The sequence below is a fragment of the Thermobia domestica genome, chromosome 15, assembly GCF_964235325.1.
Source record: "Thermobia domestica chromosome 15, izTheDome1.hap1.1, whole genome shotgun sequence".
NCBI lineage: Eukaryota > Metazoa > Arthropoda > Insecta > Zygentoma > Lepismatidae > Thermobia > Thermobia domestica.
In genome coordinates, this window is record NC_137468.1 from 109,001,415 (window position 1) to 109,027,539 (window position 26,125).

The 26,125-nt window shown below is 36.5% G+C and overlaps 1 protein-coding gene across 1 annotated transcript in view; it reads right to left on the reverse strand.

The window, feature by feature from the left end:
- The window catches only part of LOC145671196 (116 kDa U5 small nuclear ribonucleoprotein component), a 102,143-nt gene that overhangs the window by 66,888 nt on the left and 9,130 nt on the right, over positions 1-26,125 (reverse strand). Inside the window, exons 3-5 of the mRNA XM_081740047.1 lie at positions 19,140-19,369; positions 16,281-16,549; positions 6,151-6,275 (exon numbers count right to left, since the gene is read on the reverse strand). Coding sequence (XP_081596173.1) covers positions 6,151-6,275; positions 16,281-16,549; positions 19,140-19,369 — 624 coding nt within the window. The remainder of the gene's footprint in view (positions 1-6,150; positions 6,276-16,280; positions 16,550-19,139; positions 19,370-26,125) is intronic.

Below are 26,125 nucleotides of genomic sequence, written 5' to 3' on the forward strand. Positions count from 1 at the left end.
ACTAATTTTTGTGATAGTAGGGGTATGTAAACAAGGTCCTTACTGTACCCTCAAAGGAAGAAGTCACAGGGTGTTAGATCAGATGATCTGGGGAGCCAAGGGAACAAAGCTACGTCATCCCTACCAACACGCCCAATTTAGCGATGCAGAAGTTCATCGTTTATAGGTATTTACGAACTTGTATGTTCTAATCAGGGTTGCTCCGTCTTCTTGGAAGATAAAATCCCTTGAATCAGCAGCCAGTTACGAAAACAACCACAACTGCAACATATCCAGGTAACTTATACCGATCACAGTTTTCTCAGAGGAGAAAAATGGCCCATCACTTTTGTCTGTGACAATGCCCAGGAAACGTTCACTTTTGGCGAATCTCTTTCAACTGCATACATACACAATTGCATGCGGATTTTCTGTGCCCCAGAATCGTACGTTATGATGTTCACGTTCTTGGATAAATGGAAATTTGCTTTATCGCTGAATAGCTACTTGACGGTGAAATCATTATCCTCCAATGCTGTACCTATATTTTGGATAGGTACTAAACTCGTGCTGCCACATGCGGCCACGGTAGCTCAGTGACAGCGCTTACTTCTGATGCGTGGGGTCCCTGGTTCGATCCCCGGCCACGTCAATTAGTGGTGAACAACATCGTGTTTATGGATTTTCTCGGGAACTCATGTTTCCTCCCGCATTATCATTCCACCAATTCTTCCATCATCATTCACTTCCCTTAGTCACCGTCTCCCTTAGCCTAAAGGGCACAATTGAGACACGTTAAACTGGAAAATTTCATTTCAAAGATTTTCGTGCTGCCACCTAGAATACACAATACAAATTCGGCGAGTTTAAGGTTATTTTAATATATCTCTCATGTTTGTACGTGTAATACTTTTGAAAATATATCGTTTTGAAAACAAATGAATCATTTATAGTAGTCGTGTACTATTATGATAGATATTTGTAAGTTCTGTGCTTTGATTTTACCGCATATTGTAGGATACTGTGAAATTATATTATCCTAATGTTGATACATAAATGCGATACATTGTGCCATAGTGACTCAGTGCATACACCAGAATGCTTTGTGAAGTGAGTTCGATCCTATTTCGTACCCTATCGGTTTTATGGCAGACAAATAAAACAAAATTGTTTTTCCCAAGTCACTTATATTTCCATCCACTTCTTTCCACCAATCCATCATCATATTTCTTCTTCGTTTCTTTTAGCGTACAAAGAGCACCGTTCTTTAAATAGATTGTTTCCAAAACTGTAAGTACCACGCTAAATATCTTCTGAGTTAATAAGGGCATTAAATAAGTGAAGGAACATAATGTTCATTTTACTTTGTACCTTGAATGTATAAACAACACTCACATTATGGAAGACGAAATCTATTTCTTACTATGGGATTCTAACCACTATTCGGTTTTATATCTAAGGAGGTATACTTCTGGTAAGATCGAATCACTGTATACTGAAAATATGTGTGTTGGCCATATGACTACAAAGGAACTCTACAAAGCTTACATCATAAGAACTGAGATTAAAATCGTGATTTCGCACACCACATTAAGCTTTATTACTGACCGAACCGTAACCCTATATCTATTTCGTACAGCACTGTGGTAATTACGGCTCAGATTTCTATGACATCTTATCTTTTCATCTTGGCAATTTTTTACATGCCTAACTAAATATAAACACATTTCTGACACCTGTAAACACGAAAATATGATGTTTTATTGGTCATATAAAGTATATTTGAACCATTTTAGTTTTATGTCAGATTTGGGCCCGAAGTAATACCGAAGTATATCATAGACGTGTTTCACACATTGCTCATAAGTATATTACCCAGTGTGTTTCAACGAAACCCTGAATTTTTACCATTTACAATTTCTGACATTCTTTGCACAAATAAGTTGAAATGAACAGCAGTAAAATAGTACTTGACACAAGTTATTTGACTTGTTTTAAGTATGTCCCTGTAACACCTTGCGATGCAGAAAGGAGTTTCTCCAAAAATAAGCCATTGTCAGTGCTAATCGGAAATCCATCAAATTCGAGAATTTGAAAATGCATATCATCATCCAGTGAAATTCTACTGGAAAAGAGCATTAAGATACCGTATAAATTTTCCACGTCTAACTATTACGTCAAAAGTTTATACGGTACTTACACTTTACTTTACTTTTCACGATAAAATAAACACTACTTTCATATTATTGTTTTTATTTTTTTATTTTTTATTTTATTATATTTTTTCCTTTCTTCACAGGTAACATTGTAGTACGATGGTTTACGGATTAAGGACATTCATTCGTAAGAACTTTGTAACTTTCTTAATGAATTGCTATTCTTAGGATTTTTCCTTAAATATTTATTGAGTTACTGTTATATTTTGCCATTTTCTGGATCAAAAATGCAAGCATTTTTTCAAAATTTCAGGTCATATAAATGCGAGCTCTAGTAATCTAATGATGGTAAAACATGAGATAAAATCAAATGCGTTATTCATTAACATGCATTATTCAAAAATACACACATTAGTAGTATTATAGTTGGAACTTCGAGTTCAGACATCTCAACTGGTTGTGGTTGGAACCCAAGTCTGTGTTCTTTTTCTTTTTTTACTGAGTGTTATCCTTGTGAGGGTGTGTGCATTTTGGAACTATAGAATGTGCCTCGTAGTGTAGATCATGTGTTCGTCATTCTCATTTTTAGCTCAATGTTACCGTCTTCCTATCCTTGCGATTATCAATCTTGTGTTTGTGATGTAATATTTCATTTGACCAAGGGGAGTCGCTTCCTCAATTGGCTTAATACTTGATATATAAATGAATAGTCTTTAAGCCTTAGTAATTTACTTAATTAAGTTACAATGATCGTTTGTTCTAACTGTTTGGTCGTTCAACTCCATCTTTAATTGCCCATTTGCTTGAACCCTCTCATTTCTGACGAGGCGCACTCATACATTGTTGTTTCGTCCGCCTCCCTTGATGTAACTAATGATATCGGGATGCGTTTGAACTCCCCTCCTTTAATGTACGAGACCTGGAGGTGTTTCCAATCGCCACCCGTGTGGCCCACTTTATTTATAAATATTTATTAGGTATTTAAGTTACTATATATGAATATAATGTGACAATATGGCGGGCAAGTAATTTCTAAGTATTCTTTTGTAATCTTGTAATATGACTTCTGTCGGGTTGATGATTCATTGCGGCACTCTCAGATTGAACGACCGATCTTTTGCTGAGGCCGTAGAGATGCTCTTCGGCTGAGGCTGAGGCCCGCTCCTTGTTCAGATCACTGATATCGGTGTGATTTATAGAGAAATTATTTAAATCTTATGTATTATGTTTTATGTTTTATTATTATGTTATTTATTTATTATGTTTTTTGCATTGGTATTGTCTTAGGAACCCCGTAATAAATTGTGAGATTAAGGAAGCGACTATTCGACGAGCTTTTACCTTTCACGCAAGGATAGAGGTAGTATTCTTAAAGTCAAAACGTTAACCAAAAAGTCCTATCGATGGCTTCGCTCTGGCTCGGCCCCTGCGGGCTCGACGACGCTACACATAATAGTTTGGTTTTTACGATAAACGAAAGATCCTATTCTTCACGATGTGTCTCAAGTATATGTATAAACTGGTGGAAACGCATTTAATAACATACAATAGCATGTCACGGACCTGGAAGTGATAATAATCCCAATAAGGCAAACGTGAGACATCCATAAACATGTGCTCAGAAAAGCACGAATTACTCACTTTACGTGTGACGTAAACTATCCCACGTACTGCACGTGTAACTGTCTCGAGCAATCACAGAGCACCCGCATTACTTGCCCGCAGAGTTATTCGGTTAAGTAATCAGCCGTAGAGATGCTGAATGTGTCTGCGGTATGACGGATGCTCATTACTTTAGCCAGCTGGTGGCAAGATGTTGTTCAACCATATCCTACACGTGTTCGATGGAACTTAGGTCCGAAAACTCAGCAGGTCAGAGAAGAAGGGGTGGGAGAACGTTTGGTTGGGCCAGCGGTATGGAAACGTGCCAAAAGATGGGGTACTGCAAAACAATGAATAAGGTCGAAGAATATGATTGACGCTGTCACGAATGTATGATGCACCAAATATATTTCCCTGAATAAAGATCTGAGACGAGTGGAATGTGTAATCTATTCCTCCAGCACCAGAATGCCACGTATAAATCCATTATGGCGAGTGCAAGAACACACTAGATTTTCCCACTTACTGGTGCATGAGAGGCACATGGCTGTCAACGAGTCAAGAGATAGAATCGACTCTCATCGCTGAATTCCATTTCTCCATTCGCATCTCACTAAAGTCTTTCCTGAGACCGCTAAAGATGTTCTCGACAATGATCAATCTTGCGAGAGAAAAACGGGAACGTATACCCATTTTCAACAATTAGTCATTTAATGTTCATGCACTCACATGGGAAGTCACAATGGTTCTGATTGCACTACAAGTCGCCGTCCTGGCAGTTAAGGCGGCCCAAACAATCATTCTGTCCTGGGACTGCCTGATGCATCGTGAGAGTACTGAAAGGGCATCTCTGGAAGCTCTCTGTCTGCCGTACTGGACATCACTTATGACACATTTACGACCTAAGCGAGCGGCAACTTTGCGGAACAGGCACTCGGAATCTCACAACCTAACTATACGCCCACGCTCAACAAAACATTAATGTAGAATAAACGTTTACTGGCGTTATCTTGGCATTCCAGACTCTCTTTCGTATATACTACTTACATTCGTGTTGTGAAATGACTTTCAAACTATTAACAGGATGCCCTTCACATCCACTACCAGTCTACCTCTACGGCAGTAGGATGTGCTGGAGGTCTTCAAACTAAGATCAGCATATCCTCTATGGACACTTTCTGGAGCCCAAATTTAAGGGAACACTGAAAATATAACCATACAAAGTACAGAAAATGTGCTATAAGATCTTTCGCAAAATACTTCATCAGGTGCATCACATTCAGTTTGTTCCTTAACTTTTCTTCTCACTCCTTAAATTCCTTATCTGATGAAGCGATCACAGGATACTTTTTTTTACATGCGCTGTTTTAACTATTTTCTGGTAAGTAATTTTAATTTTTACTGTGTGTGTGTGTGGTTAGCGTTTTTTCTATCTACATAATAAATTGCTTACCAGAAAATACGAAAACAATCACACGTACTAGTAAAAAGTCAGGTATATAAACTTTAGCTAAAACACTTCAACCGATAAGGCGAGAAAAACTATGAAGAAAGAAATCTTAAAGATCAAAGAGAAGGTTTTGATGCGTCCAAGTGGATGCCATGTTGACCTTGCACTTTAATATATGCACCTATATGGACGCTTTGTAGCCTCTTCTCTGATCTTTAAATTTTCCTTTCTCCTCTTCATATTTCTTCCCTTCCTTGTCTGACGAATCTCACTTATAATGGTATCGTTTAGGCAATTACGTAGGCGACACCTCCTGGCAAGAGACGTACCGAGTTCTATACCATCAGTGGAGAGAAAGTTTCGCGCAAGGAATAGTAATTGTCATCGGACATGGTTACGAGGGGAAGTTGGAGGAACGTTAGTTTGACAAAACGTAAAGGAAAATGCTGCCTACTTTTAGGAGTCTCATGACTCCAATCAGTCGGAAAGACATCCCTTGTTAGTAGCGGAAAACAAGAACCAGGTGTGAATCCACACGGACAAAGTGACCGGCCATACCCACTGGTTTTATCATGACATAAAGCAGAAAATAGAAATCTGTATTTTTCCCTTTTCTGACACGCTTGCTAAAAGAATTTCTGCGCATTTGAATTGTTAAAACGACGTTTGGAACATCGCCGCCATCGCCCTATCAAAAATATGAAGGAAGGAGTAGAATGAAATTCCTATACTTGTGCTTCAATGTAGTTTGCTGCAATAGGAATTACGTTGTCGTGTGATAGCCCACAATGTTGGTTGTCCGTATATATTTTCTTTAGGATTTTCTGATCACTTCCATTGCTTGTTGTTAGGTAATACATTGGTCTGAATCATATATTCATCACAGTCTATTATGGAACAATAACTTGAAACTTATTAATAATATTTATTTTAATCAATCATTAAATATTTTAAGTGCATTACCTGTACAGCATGCTTCAAAAGTCTTTCAGTGTTAAGCATGACGCCTTCTGCTGCATCAACAAAAAGAACGATACCATCGCATATTCTCATAGCAGCAGTTACCTCATCGGAGAAGTTAACGTGACCTGAAAGAATCACCATATGTTATTTGACTTTCTGCACTTTACGTTATATAATTGGTTACTTATTTGGTAACAACAATATTGTTATTTGCTTGTACACAACGCTCCCTTTGAAATTTACGACTGTGGAGTAATTTTGATATACATGAACTTATACAGAGGATGGATAAGATTAGAAAAATAAAAGAATGTTCTTAGACTTGTTATAAAACTGCTTAAACAATTCATAGATACGAGTTCTTTTTTTTTTTTTTTTTTTTCGATTTATTCGAAGTAAATCCTCTTCATTCGAAAGAATCTACAAAATTTACACTAAATCGTAAGATAATAACGAAAGCAAACTAATGACACTTGCAACCAAAAGAAAATTAACAACCATACAATACACTACATGTACCATCCCCACCATTATGACGGTTCTTTCCAATTCATACGTTGTCTGAATACTACGTTAAGTCCTCTACCAGTATTTCAAGCTCACCTAGGGTCATATGCATAGTCGACCGCGTAGGAGTCCCCAAGACGAAACCGTACCTGTGGGATACCTCAACCTTCCCCTTGACTGTGCAATGCATAAAGCTTCCAAAGTGATCCCTCAGGTACGGTTAACACTGAGGGCTGATTGCTCTAGCCACACCTCGAGCGAGGCTAAAATTTTGTGAAAAAAAGTTGAAGGTAAAACTGCAAACTTCAATTCTACTGTGATAAAGCATTAACATCGTAAGCAGCAACTGCATAGATACAATGTATACTATATCAATAAAATGAAATAAATGATCTGAACTTTGTTCTTACAAAGGCGGAAAAATAAGGTGTAGATTACAAATGCAGTTCCTTTTTTAATTTTCAGATAAAGTCTGTTAACTCGCAAATAGAAATAAGGAGGATATGTAGCTAGAAAATGTACTTTTCTTTTTAACAAAATCAGCCCATAGTATTTTCGAGAATATATTTTCTAAACAATTTTCCAGTAAAGGTTAACCTTAGGAAGGGATAAAAGTTATATCTATAAATACAGTATTTTTTGGGAAAAATTCATACAAATAGCGTAAAACATATGATCTACTATTCCTAGAGTATTACCAACCAATTGCGTACAATTGTATAAGACACATACGTACTTAGCTAGTACATATAGTGAAAGCCACACGTCTCAAAACCACGCACCAAACTTTGCAAGCTGCTCATTACAAGCAATTTTTTGCATCTATTACGGCTTACGCCAAGGAGAAGCTGGAGGGCTGTAGTCGAGGTTCGTTTGTAGGGAACGGGGAATTTGCGATGGTGGTTATATGTGTAAGCGAATTAGAGGTTCACTCGAGCAGATGGTTCTATGAAACAGAAAATTTATAGGTAAAATACGATGTGAAGCCTAAATTTTTCGTAAAGGAATGAGAGTGTGAATATAAGTAATTACCATCAATGACAGCATATTGAAAAGAATTTTAAGTGATAATGAAAGTATTGTATCTGTAAGTGTACTCTTCCACTATCGTCGTATATACGTATAGCACCATCGCTGACGCGCCTTCTCCCTATGGACGCACCGCTCGCTATCATTCGGGCCCCCCTGATGCGCTCCTACTCTAACTCAGTTAGATAGCATTCGTGCTTTTGGCCACATAGCATAAATCGATTCGTGTCTTATGTACTGTAGTTTTTATGCCATGCGTCCACACTGTATTTATACTGAGCCCTCCTATCGTCAATCTGCAAATAGTAATGGAGCTCTTCATTTAGCGCATGCTCTGCTAAAAGAAATACAAAACTCGAACCTAACCTGAAAATGTAAGAAATGTGTCAAAATTTGGTAGAATTGTCTGCCCGAATAATGCTCAAATTAGGACAAAAAATATGCATCAACCTTAGTAGCTGGTCACTAGTACCTAGTTGTGCATTATAATTGCGGAATTATGAATCATACTTACTAACACTGTTTCCATAATCATAGGTACATGTGAACCGATGCCTACCGGAACTTTGAGCAATTACAGCGCAAAACAGGAGATTGATGTTTTCCACACTTGTCTTTCTTTATGCACACACCACCATCGCTAACGTACCTGCTTCCGCGAACAAAATCATGCGTGATCTCTCAAATTGTGCCAAACTTGGAATCTGAATAAATGCAAACTTAGCTTGTGTTGGGCACTTAGCATACATTCGTGCATAGTTTTCACACTTATTTATTTATAACATATAAGTTTGCAAATATATTATATATGTGTACGCAGCTGGTGGACAGGTAAGAAACCAAGAATGCAGAAGACGTTAGACCATAAGTGGAAAAATGTATGGAAGCGCTTCTCAACTTTGCCTATGCTAAATGGGAAATGTAGGTAAACACCAACAGGGAAAAGGATGTAAAAGACATTAGAATAACATTTTCACGGTGAAATACGTATAACTGTTGAATCAATTTTCCCCATCAGTGATGATGCCAGATTTTTTTTTTTTTTTTTTTTTCGAATTTCAATATATTGGGGATTGAATGTATTGGTAACAAAAATACTGGGCTGATCCCTGAAATCGTCACTAGTCTCCTGAAATCAATTCTTAAGCTAATCTACAATCTAATCTAAAATCTACTACCAAAATTGTACCATCAAGTATCACTCGCTTATTTTATTTCAGGTAGAAGTTGTTAGTCCACTCTTTGATCTTGTATTCAATATTTGTACTAGCGGAAGCGAAATATCCTGCAATCTTCTTTCAGGAATTGATATACATTTTTAAATTGGTTGCCATCAGAATATGCCATTTATTATCGCTTAATCAGCTCAACGAATTCGGTAAACTCATTAACATACTCAAATATTTTTTTCCCATAAATAGAAGTTTAAGTCCCTTTGCTTTGTTATAATTAAATATAAACTAATTATTTGCTGAGCAAAACTATGTATTTTTTCATTAAAATTCAATACGTGTTACAGTTTCGCCAACTAACTCTTTGGCTTCATCAGACACTATGTGATACAGGATAACTGTACAATCGTATATTTACTGCCTTGTTTCCCAATTAATATACGATTGTACAGTTATTCTGTATCACATAGTGTCTGATGAAGCCAAAGAGTTAGTTGGCGAAACTGTAACACGTGTTGAATTTTAATGAAAAAATGTATAGTTTTGCTTAGCAAATAATTAGTTTATATCAAATATTTTCTCAGCACAGAGTATGCATTTTATACAACAACAGAAACTGCTACGATCTAGCAAACGGTGCGTTGAAACACCCCTAGCCATATCCTTGACTTAAGGGGAGGTTGCGGGCTTGTTTGACCCTGCGGGAGAACTCTGCAACGCAAATTATCACGTGTCCCGTACGTAGCCCCTAAATAGCCTGCAGAATAACTATGCAAACGGCCCCTAATTTACTATTGGGCAGTGGTTATATGAACGGTAACCGTTCTCGCTTTTCGAGCCGGTAAGACGATGTGACACGTCGCTTATCGCTTACCCTGTACATTATAGATCTAATGACATCCATACATATTACCGACTACTGAATGCATGAACGGTAGCGTTCCCACTTTGAGTAGCCGGTAACATGCAGATTACTAATACCATTTTACACTTAGCTTTAAACTAGTTCTCTACCACATTTGAACCTGATACCCTTTTCTTTCTTGATGTTACATTTTTAATGTCTAGCATTGTACCTTCTTGTCAGTACGTTCAGATCCGAAGAGCTTTAATGCCTGAGATTACATCTTGAACTCTTGAGGCGTGTCTAGGAAGATTTGATGTAAGAAATTTCGGTGTAGGGAAATTCAGTGTAAGAAAATTCGGTGTACGCAAAACTCGGTGTGGGGAAAGATAGGTGTAAAAGGAATTCGGTGTAATACATATTACCGCTTACAATAACTCATAAAACTTCTATTGTGAAAACGAAAACACCATAAAATTAACGAATAAAATGTTATTACGTATTTCAAGAAAAGAAAATTTAATTTTTGTATTGGGTCTGATATCTCTATTTTGTAGGCGATTCTGTAATTTGTTTTCATCACACAATTTGACACTTTTTTTTGTCAAAAATAAATAATCAGCGTTCTGCGTAAGAAAGCGTTCTGGTCTTTGCATTCACTCACTAAACTAAAGAAAATTCTACCCACTGAAACAAAGCTACTACTTGTAAAATCTCTAATATTTCCTCACCTTGAATATTGTGATGTAGCTCTATCAGATTTAAATGAAGAATTAGCGTATCGTTTGCAACGTATCCAAAATGCCTGTATATGGTTTGCTTATAATCTCAAACGATCAAATCATTTAACTCCATACTACAGAAAGCTGGGCCTTTTGAAACTTGCCGATAGACGTTATTTGCATCGACTTACACTTCTCTTTAAGGCTTTGCGGTTTGAACAACTTTCCTACTTATTTCAGCGCTTGCAACCACTAAATGCTCACCACGATCACAATACAAGATCAGGTGTAAGTACATTCATTTCTCTTCCCCTAATATAGAAATATATAAAAGTAACCATGAAATATTGTATTGTCACCCCTGTCACTATACAGGAAAAAATGTGGAGGGGAAAAATAATTTCACTTGCGCCAACATCAAGACTTGCGGCACTCGTCTGTTGCCATTCTTAACGACTATGGAGTAATGTTGCAGCTTCACCTTTCTCACGAAATACATTACATTCTCTCTCAATTTCAACGCAACCGGTCAAATACGCTATTTTTGGCAGGGCTACAGTCGAAATGAAAATGAAATTTTTCAGTTTTACGTCCCACATGTATGCCGGTTAGGCTAAAGAAGACGGTGATGATGAGAATGAGTGAAATGGTGGAATGAAGAAAGTGGGAGGAAACGGGGAACCCGAGAAAACCCACGAGCACGGTGTTTGTCCACCACAAAGTCCACACGGCGCGAGCTGGGATCGAACCAGGGACCCCAAGCGCAGGAGCTGAACGCTCTACCACTGAGCCACCACGCCCCCGGGGGATACCGTCGTGTGGGACACCCGTTACAATTTTTCACATAATGCCAATTATCAAAATGTTAAGAGAATCAGTCACACTGATGTGACTTGTTCCAAACTTACTGAACTGAGCTAATACATAATTGGAGTGGGCAAAGCACATACAAATGCCGAAAATTGTCCCTTCCTTGAAAGAGAAGACTGTGAAATTTGGGAGTGTGTATGATGAAAGGATACTTTCGCAAAGAGAGTTCCTTGCGATTTAAGCAGTGATGTGCGGTGCTGTTTCCGATCAGGGAACAGGCTGTGAATAGTAATACACCCTTCGGCACTGTCAAACACAAGGTATATTAGGACGCGTTTAACACGGGAAACGTCATGTTGACGTGTTTTCTCGACATTCTCCAGTTTCTTCCCACATTATCATTCCACGAATTCTTTCATAACCATCCACCTTCTTTAGTCTAAATGACATAATCTTGGAACGTTAAAGATTTCGTTTCGTTTTCACACATGTTCGACCAACACTGTGACTGATCGATTTTCAGTATCACCTCTGAAACACACACAAAAAAATTTTCCTCCTGTAACAGTGTTCAAAGTTACTACGTCTGTTATTTTGTGAAGTAATATTACAACAAAGGAAGAATTGAAAATTTCATGTCTTATTTCGTTCTGCTAACAGGTTCTTAAGACCATTTTGAAATTTACTATAAGTTCTGGCAAACGAAGTTGCGTTCAGCTAATGGTTTTCAAGTGTCTATGACACTAATCATATAGTAGAATCAAATTCAGTAGTTTAGTGTTAATTAGAGATGCAAAAAAGCCGGCTTTTTTGAATCGATGGTTTTTTTCACATAAAAAGCCGGCTTTTTTGGGAAAAAAACGAGAATTTTGGAAATTTCGGCTTTTTTCAACTTCATGATTTTTCTATCTAAATAGCTTTCTTATAGTATATTCTATAGTTAGATAAGAATTCCATGACCTGAATGTGATATTTCGCTCTGAAATTCACCATCAAGATGGATGGAGTACATGTTTTACGAATTAAAGCTAACATGAAGAATGTAGTATTTGAGGGTAATTTTAGAGGCTATTTAACTTTATTTTAACTTTTGAGTTATCGACATCTTTTTTCTTCTCTAGTTTGTCATCCGTGTTTCATTTCTAAGAGCTTTTAGTACTCTAGCTTCTAGCGCAAAAGTTAAACTTGCCCGTTTTTCTATTTATCCGTCAAAGCGTACGTTTTTCAATGTATCCGTCAAACCGTACTTCCACATTTCTGTTATACTGTAGCTGTGAAGTGATTTAGCAATAATTTTCCGGGCACAACCTTGAATACCAATTTATACAAATAATCAGTAGCGGATTTAGAAAAGTATTTTGGGGGTTTTTTTCTGATTGTTTCGTTTCCTAAAAAGTCCTAATTTTATTTGGGAAGTGCTTGAAGTTTATGAGTACAGGCATAACTAATATTTCGTTTCGTTTATATGTTTAACAATAATCTTCCGGATACAACTTTAAAAATCATTTTATACTGAGAATCAGTGGCGGATTTAGAAAAGTATTTTGGGAAGGGTTTCTTACTAATGTTTAGTTTTTTTAAACATTCGTAATTTTTATTTGACGGGAGCTTAAAGTTTATGAGTAAAGGCATAAATAATAGATATTTCGTTATTTGCAGACATTCCGTAACTTTGGGGAACGGGCTTCAGTCCGAAAGACCGCCCCCCTAACCTTCGCAAAACCGTCACTGCTGGTAATTAGTAATAATAACGATTTAAAAACAATAAAAGAGGAAGTCGCCCAACTCACAGTACACGCACTATTTCTACAGTCACAGATGGAATGAAGAAAAGCTTTGTCAGAATGGTCGAATGCTGGTTGAATCCCGGACTTCCCGATAGAAGCGCAAAAGCTAATCACTCAGTCATGTTTGTTGTGCAGTTGTATTTAGCTTAACTTAAATATATTCCGTAGTCTTTTTTTTTTTTTTTTGGGGGGGGGGGGGAGTTCCGTAATGATATGTTGAATCCCTCTTGTTAAAAATTCAGAAAACTTGAGGATTGGGTAAACTGTGATGGTGGTTCTATAAAACTTAACTAGAATTTCAAGAATATACAGAACCAAAAGCTCTAGATGTGCAGCCTTTAAGTGTATCATATAAATCTAAGTATTTCTCTTATGTTTTATTTTAATTTTATTTTGTTTCAAAAAGACTACATACTATTTTGCTAGTTATTTGTGTATTCTTTAAAAAGAAGTGTTTACTTTTAGGGTTGGCTGATTTACACCTTTTTTTTTTTTTTTTTTTTTTTTTTTTTTTTTTTTTAAATAACTGGTTTAAACCCCAAAAATAAAAAGAATGAAAAATGCGAATCGTGTGAACTTCATGGTAACGTTTCCATATATCAAACTACCTGCAATAGTTTTATTTCCCTTTCACCTTTTAATCAAGGTGCCCCATGTTCAATTCTCGGTCGAACCACAATCCTTCTTTCATGCGTAACCCAAGTAGCGGTTCGGATGTCAGTTTAAGCGAAAGTCTTCTCCTTGATAACCTCGGTATTTCGTAAGGATGTTAAGCCTAAATATACGAAACAAACCAAATTGTATATTTCTACATGCCTAAATGCGTGTTGTTTTATAAAGAAGCTAATATTGCTTAAATATATTGATAGAAATTGGCAAAATTTATCGATTGCCTACGTAGCTTCCAACATTAGCTTGGATTGGACTTTCAATGATATCTACGTACCAGTACTAAATTTGTAATTTAATACCTCAGTTTTAGCGTACTGATTATGGTAGGTTGACTTTTAAATTTTACATGCAAAGCAATAACAGGATTTTCCCGTTATTGTCTTACATTTCAAGTAATGACGGGATTTTCCCAATGGCTAGGGCGGGAGATTCTCAACTAAAGAAATTTACTGACCGCACTTCTTTAAGCTTATGGGAGTTCTTCCGGCATAACCCCGCTGTTGCATAATAACATCAAGGCGAAACAAACTTAGGGTATTTCTGTGAATATGTAATATAAATACATAAAGCAAAAAATCTAAGTCAAAAAAGCCTGGTTTAAACCAAAAAAGCCTGGTTTAAACATCCACCAAAAAACAGGTTTTTGGCATTTTCAAAAACAACCACGGTTCTTGCCAACTCTGCTTGCTTTTGTATATAGGAGGTTAAAAAATTCTTATTATATACATTGGTTAATCCTGTGGAATTCATAATGTAAATATGTTGAAGAAAAATTGTTTGAAATATTTTTTCGAAATTCATAGTTTATTTTCGATGTTTTATATTATTATCAGCATCAACCACTAATGAAATGATTTTTTGTGTTATAGAGAAGCGATACAAAGTCTGTTTTATCAATTTAAAGCAGTATTTTGAAAAAAGCCCAAAATTTCCGAAGCAAAAAAGCAAAGCAGAAAAAACCGAGTTTTTTTCCAAAAAAGCCGGTTTTTTTCCGAGCCCTTGCATCTCTAGTGTTAATTGACCTTCTTCAATGACTTGCTCTGCACGTCTTCTATGTTCCAATCCGTGCTTTGCTAAAGAAAACCTCTGGCACTAATCAGACATTCTCGTTTTTTGTTTGCTTTTACCTATAGCGATACTGATCATGTACTTGGCCGTCAATCTTTGTGTAATCGAATGTTTTTACGCAGTACTTGGATGCAGATGGTTTTGGGACTATTTATAACACCCACTATTTACATAAAAATGGTATTTACTGATTTCTGAGACACTCCAAAAGCTTTCACAGTAACAAAATATGCACGATTAATTTAATCACTTGAACACCCAGTTAACTGTTCCGTAGAATTATGTTGACTACTTAGAAAATGCTTAGTGTAACATTATATATTCGTTTTAAACTCGATAAGCTGAGGGGTAGGCCTGCCATTTAAAATAACCGTACATTATCATAAAACACAGTGAACCAGTAAAAGGACACAATTTCTATCATGCAGTGGCTAGTTCATTTCTGTAAAACACGAAATTTCCGATTTCGTGAACCTAGCACAGCTACCACTCAACCTATTCCGTTGTCGTCTTATTTGCAAATGTTTAACTAGCAGTATGGAAACCTAAGTCTTCCCTATTTTTATCAAAAAAGTGATACAATATAACATACAACGTTATACAAAAGCATTAACGAATTCCTTCATTCCTTAGCAAATTAAAATTACATATACAAATGGGTGATGCTCTAAATTTCACTATGCCAAACACACTGATAGTAACATGACAAACGCACAGATTCCTCTGCTATGTTCGTGTCTGTTCGGTTTCATCCGGAAGAAAATATCGCTCTTACCACCGACAGTAATTGGATGTTAACCTGAACGGCGTTGCATTCTTGCAGAGCAGACGACATAGAGCTTGCCTGCAATAAAGCAGCGAATGGACTTATTTTTAAAATGCAAGTTTTAGAATAATTTAAATCTTACTTAATGGGGCAAAAAAGGGAAGGAACACGATGTTCCGTCTGTTTCGTGGAAAATTCGCCGCTGGATTTTAGCAGTTTTCGGGATACTGGTAAAGTTAATTTATTACATAACATGCAAATACTGTTTGTAACTCTAAATTAATCGTCAGCATCATAAATTCCAGGTTCCTAAATTCCTGGATTAGGTAGTTGAGGCTTCTGCAACGACTACTATCATTCACCATGTTTTCTAATTATCCCTATTTAGGTACTTTTTTTTTTTCACTTATTGTCATTTTGGCATTTCATTTGCACTAAATTAGGGCTTTTATTGTTACTCATACATACTTCCAACCCGACTGAGGCTTTCTTATTATCGTAGTTCCACTGGGAACTCAGTGAGCAACACAGTAATATTTTCAACAAAAGCTTCCTGATACCAGTTTTACCTAGATTATGTGTTCGGTGATAGTAATCTCGATGTATATATCAAGGCCATATGTAGGAAAATCAGGTTTAAATATAAGGAGAAATACAAGTGTCTAACATTATTATCAAAAATTTCATGAGGAATACATCGAAACGAAACAGTTATAACATAAAACATTTTCTTTCACTGCATTCAATTCTTACCTGGAGTATCAAAGATGTTAATTAAATGCGATTTATTTTTCACATCTTGCAAAACCAAAGTAACAGGAGTTGCTTTGATACTAACTCCTCTCTCCTGTTCCGTGAAAAGTGTATCAGTATAACGGAGATTGCGTTCTTCAGTGCTACGAAGCTCAGGATGAGTTTGCTGCATCAAGCAATCAACAAACGTTGTTTTCCCATGATGCAAATGTCCAATTAACGCCACATTCCGTATTAGATGAGGATTGTCCATTAAATCAGCCAAAAATCTTTAAAAATAGTAAACGCAAATATATATATATATATAAATGTATTTATAGAATAGTTTTCTATAATACAAAATTGAACAAAGCTAATTCTAATAAACTGCACAAAATTAAATAATCAATCATGTCTTTAAGGTGAATTTAAAGGAGCGCTACTAACCAATAGACAGCATCATGTTTTGTAGAAAGTGACAATCCTAAAAATAATTCAATCAAATCGAAGAGATCAATATTCAAATTTTGCTCGAAAACAAACTGAATCATATATCAAATGATAATCCGTTATTTTTTTTTTTTTCCTTCCTTTTCTTTTCTTTTCTTTGTTCAGAGAGCTTCATCGTTGGTAGCATGTTCTGATTAGCAAAATTACGTGCATTCTACAATGAAGAAAACAAAATTATTAAAAAGTGCAGTCTTATTCTTCGATTAGTAATTCAGTTTCTTTTTGGGCAAAATTTGAACAGTGATTTCTTAATGATACTCAAAGATTGTAAAAAAAGACTAGACTGAGACTAGAACTCAGGATTTTAGATGTATAATACATCAATATAATGTATAATACATACAACGGTCAAAGGTGTTCTGAATGTGGACACTGGATTGTACAAGCAAAGCAGGAGTTGTGACATAAACCATGTGGTCTGAGTGAATGAACACAGACTTGAAGGGAGAGACAATGTATCGCTATTCAGGGAGTGTACTGGGTACCGCTGAGGTTAATGCATCGACACAGTACGCAGAAGATCGAGTCCCGCTCCAGTCTTGCATTTTTCATTCTTTGTGTATCAGTGGATTCGCACCTATAGAGGAACTGGGTGTATTTGAACTTGTTCCTCCACTTAATATAATTGATCTCATAAATTTGATTCAATTACTGTGAATATTGTCGTTTCTAACAGAATACATTAAAAATATAGGAGAAATGTGCTGCCACCTATTGAGGATAAACAAGCTTTTACATTTGCCTTGAATGTCACCTTGAAATGGTTTTATTTCCTGAAACTTTCAAGAATGGAAAATGCTTAATTTTGGTTGATTAACACATAGCTAGATGCACACATATACATTTTTCACTTAAATGCTAATAAATTACTCTATCTCACAGAACCTCTGTAAATTGATACCTCTCATGAATCGTCAATTTCTTATAACAAGCAGTCTTAAGAGAACATCTATAGAGGCGCTTCACTATCCCTGAAAATCATCTATATAAACTTAAGCTGATAATCAATAAGAATCCTTTGATCAATATCATCATATTTGTTGACTCGTTTCCGAGGAGGATCACCGATCCACCAGAAAGAATGATTTTTTTTATTTATTTATTTATTATTATTATTATTTATTTAACCGTGTCAATTACATATGATTACTACAGCACCAGTGATCACCAGCCGTGAACCCTGGAAACGACATGTTTGTGGGAATATAAAAGCCGTAAGTATTATCTTTATGTACAAATATTGCCCTTCCCCTCTCTGAAACAATTATTGAGGAAAGAACAGAACAGATTCAGAGGTTATTGGCTTTTGCTAGAGGCTGTACATACAATTTTGGTGAAAGATAAAACAAATCATTACTCATGATAGATATTGTTGTTGTTATTTTTTGAATGTTTGTGAATAAATAAAGCTGAATTATTCACAGGAAGGCTGTCCAAACGTACTGCAACGGACTTTATTGTTCGTTATTAATCAACATAAATCAAACTTTGTATAGCCTAGAGTAAGGCTTTCCTGTACGACATTACAGTACTTTTGCTTTCATTGCAGGTAAATGTGATGCATAAAGTATGTGTTGCCATGAAGTTGTTGATGAAGAGGGGCGTGACATGGCTGAGGTCCACAAGAGACTATAAAAAAGTGTACGGACATGGAACAATGGACAAGAGCAATGTGCAGAGGTGGATGAAGTTTGATGCAGGAGAAATTAGTATCGAAGGCAAACTGGTAGTGGGAGACCATCAACTGTGAAAACTGAAGCAACATGTGAGATTGGTACATTGATTCGTGCAGACAGATGATGCTAATTTTGAGTTTAGCGTTCCGGTCAGCAGTGAGGCTATATGAGAATGGACCTACTGATTAACGTGAAATACGAACACGAGCGCCCACCGGGAATCGAACCCGGGCCTCCCACACCAAAGGCACGTACGCTAACAGTTTAGCCACGAAGGAGCTCTGCAGACAGACGAGTAACGATCCCAGAGCTTGCTGTAGAACCCAACTGTTGTCATAATGGTATGCAAAAGATAATTGGTGATTTAGGTTCTTAAGAAGTATGCATGAAAGGTCAAAAATCTTCCATACATCTACATTCATCACGACAATGCACGCCCACACACGAATTTCGCGACAATGCAGGCAATCTGATAACTAGACTGGTCAATAATCCGTCATCCATCATATATATATATAGGATCTAGCGCCCTTTGCCCTTCATCTATTCGGTGTTTTGAAGAACAGTTTTAGAGGATATCGATTTGATGACGTGGAAGACGTGAAAGTGGCTTTTTTAATTATTTATTCCTGAAATACCATCTACTTAGTCTACTTTGGACTCCAGCAGGCTTTATTTGTAAAATTCTACTTACTCCATATCGTACACAGTCTCAGGTAACTGTTGTTCTCGCAGTTGAAATTTTTTCGTCTTTGTTGGAGCGACAAGAGGCTGTGCTAGTGGCTGGGTATCTTCCTCCTGAACAATGGTTTCCACTTCTGGCCCAAACACTTCCTGAGCCATTGGATAGTACCTCTTGTCCTCATGAAGAACGACCGTCATCGGGGCTACTTCTTCATCAGCTGCTTCTTCGGCGGCATCCTCCTGCAGAAAAATTAAAAATAAGTCACCACAGCACTTACAACAAATCCTTAATCTCAAACCCAATATTTATATAGTAGTAATTTATTTAATTATATTGTAGGATCTAGAAAATATTCTTAACAAAAAATACGGGCGACAGTATTAAACTTTCATGCTTCTACTTATTAATGAAATCATGTTATGCTAAAGTAATTATTGAAATATGAAGACAATTGTAATGAGTTTCGGAAAACATCGTCAAAGAAAATACACTTCCAAGAATAAGTTATCCCTTGTGAATTTTTAAAGAGAAATTACTTATGTAGAATTCCCACAGATTTTTGTAAACTGCTTTCCCTGACTTTCTCTAATTTCACTTGACAAAAGTTTACCTATTTCCCTGATAAAACTTTGTTTATTTTTTCCACTTTTTCCTTATCTCATTAGTTTAGACACCTAAACTAGAGGTATGGTACTAACTTCCTATAAAATGGATTGGCCTAAAAAGCATACAGGACCAAAATTATATAATTTTTTAAATTAAAAAAGGATAATCAAAATCAGCACATCTGTGTTGAAGTTCGGCCTGAGCATGGACACAATAAAGTCAGATAATTACGATATAAACACTATCAACGGTTGACGAGTTTCATGGTCTAGCTCCCATGACTATCATCAGATCCAAATGAACTTTATATGAAACTATCGCGAGAACATACTTTTTTCAAATAAACAGTAAATCAACAAAATTGGTGCACCTATATCGAAATTATGTGTAATCATACATACAATTATGATCTGAACATTGTCAACCATTGAGAAGTTTCATAGTCTAGCTCCGAAGACAATGGTTAGATTCTCATAAAATTTATGTGGAAAAACCAGAAAAAAATAATCTTTCAAACAAAAAATAAATAAACATTAAAATCGGTGTACCTGTGTCGAAGAGTTATGCTTGAATATATGCAGAACACTAAACGGATAGAATTTAGAAGCTTTATTTTTTCTTTCTTCAAATCGGTTGAGTCAAGTATCTCAGCTCAGATCAGGGACGTCACACTGTCTATATTCAGGGATTCAAGATACTGTAGCTTAACTGATTTCAGAATTAAGAACCTAACCACAAATCATGACAAACAGACTTTGATATAGCTTAATGAATCTGTGACCTATTATTCTATAGTATTGTGTTGTATGATCTCTAAACCCGAGATAACCTTATTACTTCAAAGCTGCCTTCATTACTGAGAAAGAGTATTTGGTTTTAATTACATTTAAGGACTTTTAATAATTTCCCTGACAAAAACCAAATTTCCTGATTTTCCAGGTCTGTGGGAACCGTGCTATGCTATATTGAAAGGTTTTTAATGACATGCTTGATTCCTGAAATATGAAAACAAAAACTCCTTATTAGTTTGAGATTTTTTTTTTTTTTTTTTTTTTTTTGAAGATGTAAACTAATATTCGTTTATTTTTTATTTTATTTTTTCCTAATACGACTTACAATAACAAAACTTTCTGTCCTAACGTCGTTCGAAAGTAAAAACAAATTGGTCTTGTGTGACTCCAGCATTTATTCTGGTCCTAGCTGACCATATGTTCGAAATAGTGCATGTAACCTCGGGAAGAAATATTATTTCTGCATTATGGAATAGGATGTCTTTTTTTTTTTTTTCTGGTGTCATTGAAAAGATGAGCTTACATACATAATTTTATTGTTATGATGGTATGAGAAACCCATCAATCAGGAGATCTCAATCTCTGACTATATCTTCCGTCTTTCGAGTATAAACAGACAAATGAAAAAAATAGTTTCTCTGGTGACAATTACAATATGATGGACTCACAATTTTCACAGAATTATTGCTTCATGATATTATTGCATGATCTCAAGATTCCGGGACTATAATTTTGTAATGTTCGAATTTCAAAATGATAAAAATTAAATGGAAACTCTGAAATTACAACTTCCAATCTTAGAAGGCTGATAGTGCACCCAAATAATGCAAGAAAACTTTCACAATGTTATTAAGAGAGAAATCTGCGAATTTGAATGTTTGTAACAGCAAATCTCTGAAACTATTCAACCGATTTCGATAATCTTTTAATTCTTTCTGAAATACATTCCTTCGGATGGTTATAAGGTACCTACCATCACATTTCGACTTTATTGAACTCACTAATAACATAAAAGATAAAGCAAAATGTACGCAAAACAGTGCTTATTATGCTGGAAATTTTAAGGCATTACTATATCTTCAACGAAATTTCGTACATAAGACTTATCTACAAAATATCACTCATTTGCATACATTCAAGACAACACAGATGGACGGGGAATCGTTTTTGGTCTGCTAAATGTATAACACGAACCTTCATATATAAGGGCTTTTTAAAAACAACATACTCACAATTCATTCACTTACTTAAATTTTGGAAATTTCATCCCGAACAAGTTGTGAAAGAGAAGGCGAATTAAGTATGACGGACTTCGAATGGGAAAGGACTTTACTTTAAACCTAGTTGCATATTCAAGAAATTAAATATGTGTGACCTTTGAACCCAAAGAAAACGAACTTTCCATTCATTTAGACAATTTCGGTAATTTCACTCTGATGGGATGGAAGTAGAGGAAAATTTTCCAATTAATCAGACGTTTCTTTTAAACTGTTACATATTAAATACCTCACACCCACCCACCAAAAATAAATAAATAACTGTTGAATTTTCACATGGTCACACTGCAAGGGCTCCCTACAACTTTCATTTCCAGTTGAAAGAAAACAGAAGAGAGTAACTTGTTAGTGACTGTTTCCTCCTGTAGCCTGTTGGTTGTGTTCAGCATAGGTAAAACGTGGAAATCAATGGTCAGCAGGTCAACATGGGAACCTCGAATATCCTCATACGGCCCTAAATGTTTACGAGTTTAAAGCACGAACAAATGGTAATACAACCAGGAAAAAAACATACCAGGCATTCGGTAGAAATGTGGTAAATGAGCGGAGAGTACATGCACAACCTACATCAACAAGACATCAAAAAGGCTATTCAGGCCGATAATAGCAAAATATGAGTCACTAAAAAAAGCAGGCAACTGCAGCTTAGAAACCATTCACGAATACTTCCATCAGTTTGGAAAACGAGAGAGAGAGAGAAAAGGACAATGAGTCCACCATTAGTTGATCGCGACTCAAAATAATACAAAGCAAATAAAACCGTATTCCTTTATTTCTCATCAGGGGAAGGATCCGTTTCAGGACAGAGTGTGATATGCAGTAGGGAGTGAGTCCTTTACGACATTCCCCAGGGCCGTCATCATTTGCTGGCATCACATGAATCCACCCTTAAAAACCCAGAACTACCACTGCATCAACAGGTTATGATCAATGTTTGGTGGATTAGTCGGCGTGTTGAGTATCCCGATCTGCCATATTATATATATATATATATATATATATATATATATATATATATATATATATATATATATATATATATATATTTAACGTCCTACGATTATACACAGAGACTAAGAGAGACGGTGATGATGACATGGATGATAATGGTGGAAAGAAAAAAAAAATGAAATCTTTGAGTTTTACGTCCCACGTTTATGCCGGTTAGGCTAAATGAGACGGTGATGATGAGTAATGAATGAAATGGCGGAATGAAGAATGTGGGAGGAAACGGGAGAACCCCGAGAAAACCCACGCACACGGTGTTTGTCCACCACAAAGTTCACTTGGCGGGGGCTGGGATCGAACCCGGGACACCTAGCACCAGAGGTGAACGCTCTACCACTGAACCACCGCGGCCCCTTGGTGGAAAGAAGAAAGTGGGAGGAAACGGGAGAACTTCGAGTAAGACAACACGCATGCTATTTGTTCACTACAAAGTTCACTTGGCGCGGGCCGGGATCGAACCAGGTACTCTAAGAACCAGAGGTGAGTGCTCTACCAATGAGTCAAAGCGATCTGACAAAAAGTAAGACAATTAACACAAATTGAAATCCATGGAGTTACTGCTTATGAATCAAACAGAAGTTATTCTGCTTCAGAACAATGCAAAGCCTCATATTGCTATGGACACAATTATAGGCTGAGAATCTGTCAACTAAAATTCCAAAATGAAATTTCGTGACCTTTTCTTTACCAAACCATAAAATTTCGTAATATTCAAAAACTTTTAACAGTCTTTAGCAATTATTTTTATCTTATATCTACTTTCAAAGGCTGTTCCCTGTAGCAATAAAAACTTGACGTCTTCTCACAGTTGAATAAACTGGTTAGATGCGTAGGTGGTTTAGGCGATGCGATGCGATTTGCATCGCAACTGCTCAATGATGTCAGCTGAAGGACAATCTTAAGAACGAATTCGGATGCGAATTAGATAGAGATTTCATGCATGCAATAGAAGCGTGCTTTGCTTGTGATTTGGTAACGTCTAAAGGCCACCATAGACATTTTTATCTGTGAATTTCGGCGTGAATGAACAAAATTTTCCAGTCTCTACTTATATTTTTACAGATAAAGCATTCATGACCCAAAAGCTAAATTTCGTGACTTTTTCTTGACTTTCATAACCGTTTTCTGACTTCCTGACTTATTCGTGACTTTCGTGATCGACAGACACCCTGTTAACGTTCCGCTGAGTTCCACCACCGTGGGATGTAAAGACATGTTATTACTCCTGATGAAGACTATCTCTGTTATCAGGATATTATTCCACGTTATCATCCTTCCCTTGTTGACTCAAAATTCGACAGAAAAAAAAAATGAGTACCTATATAAAATCACAACACTTGGCATAAAGGGGCTTTCGATACAGAATACAACATCTCACTCATTTACAAGGCAGAGGGACAGGAGCAAAAGACCCATAGACTTGGTGCTGAAATGGGACGCGATGTGAGCTGGAAACTCTTTCGTATCGCTCGATATACACGTATGACTAATGCCAACCCAATCTCCAAACGAGGCTGGAATAGACATGAACACTGAAATAGACGATTAGGCGAATCAAGATGTCCAAAACAATTCTCAAATGCCCCCAAAATGGTTGCCATGTTACTGCACATGTAACTTCCATTTACTACGCACTTAATTTGTCATTTATACAAATCAATATCGCGCACCCCGCTGGTAATAACGAAACAGTCTTGAACCAATGGATTTACAAAAATGAAAAAAAATGAAAATAACACCCTGAAATGACCTGAAGTTTTACTACTACTGTATGTTGAACACGTAGTCACTTTTGAACAGTTGGGCATAAAGTATGAATGGGTCTTCCAAAACACAAAAGGACCTGCGATGGGTTGTTGATGTTCCTCTGGAAAAGACGGCAGAAGAGGAAGGAGTAGCTTCCGACAAGGAACTGATGATTGAAGGAATATTACAAATTGTCTCTACAATGAAGGAAACAGAACAAAATATGTGGCTCTATAAGAATCGTATTTTTTAAAATTACACGGATGAAAATTATGGCAAGAAATCATTCAAACACAGCATCGATTTGCCGCCATCGTTCTTTAGTGAGATGTAATTCAATAATTGAATTTTGAGTTAAGTTGAGTTGATTTTGGCTTAGCGCCCCTTTCAGGACCGAGGCTATATGAGACGTGGACCTACTGATTAACGTGGAATCCGAACCACACGAGCTCCCGAAGGGAATCGAACCCGGGTCTCCCACGCCAAAGGCGTGTATACTAACCGTTTAGCCACGAGGGAGCTCTAATTGAATTTTGAATAATTAACATGAATCCTATTACATCATTAAGTAAACCATGTTTTACATGCACGACTCCCGAAGGGTCTATAATAAAGGAGCGGGAGTGGGGAGGAGATTTCACTATGGAAGACAAAAGACGAGACTTTTTTTTCCAACCACTAGATGTGCACGCGAAGCTTTTTTATATCTTAGTTTTGTGATGCACAGAATATGAATGTATTGTTGAAAGTTTCTTGTTTCAGTGAATGTAATTTGTAATACGTGTGAGTATTTGATAGTAAGCAATAGAATCGAATATTTATGATTCTATTACGCTAATCCTGTACATCACGTTATTTTTCATTGTTGTTATTGTTAACTGGTTTTGATTCTGAATAAATATCACAGTACACTTCACGATAATTTCTAAGCTTTTCCGTAATGCGAAACCATTGACTCAGCTGAAGTTAAGAAAACTGTCACTGGTTGACATGGAAGAGTCGAGTATCAACGTTGATAACTTGCAATTGCTTTCTCATAAATTTATGTGATCACTATACCACCTATTATATTTGGGTTTCTTCTGGGAGATTTTAAGCTTTTCTTACGGTTTCAGGATTAGGATATTTATGTTGACGCTTATCTGTTTTGATTTTTTTACATTTTATACCGCAAGTCGTGCAATTGGAATGCAGTCAAGACCCTCATTGAATATATGGTAGCATTTTGTAAGTGAGACAGAAGGCGGAAAGAAGTTCCCGCTACGAATGATAAGGAGGTTATAACTGAGCGTATGGCTATTTGAGAATGCGTTACCCGCCGCAGTGAACGCGGTCAAAGTGGCTACTCGGTAATTTTCTTTTGCCAAAGTTATAAATTATACTGTGAGCCAGTCAGGGTTTCCGTTTTTTTTTTTTTTTTTTTTCTTCCTTCCTTCCTTCCTTCCTTCCTTCAGGTCTATACTAGCACAGTTCCAATACTCTGCACAAAGCATCTTCCAAGCAGCTGTTTCTTTCTAAAATCTCCTTGTCTGGCAACACGTCTTTCCTTTTTGTCCTTCCTTTAGAC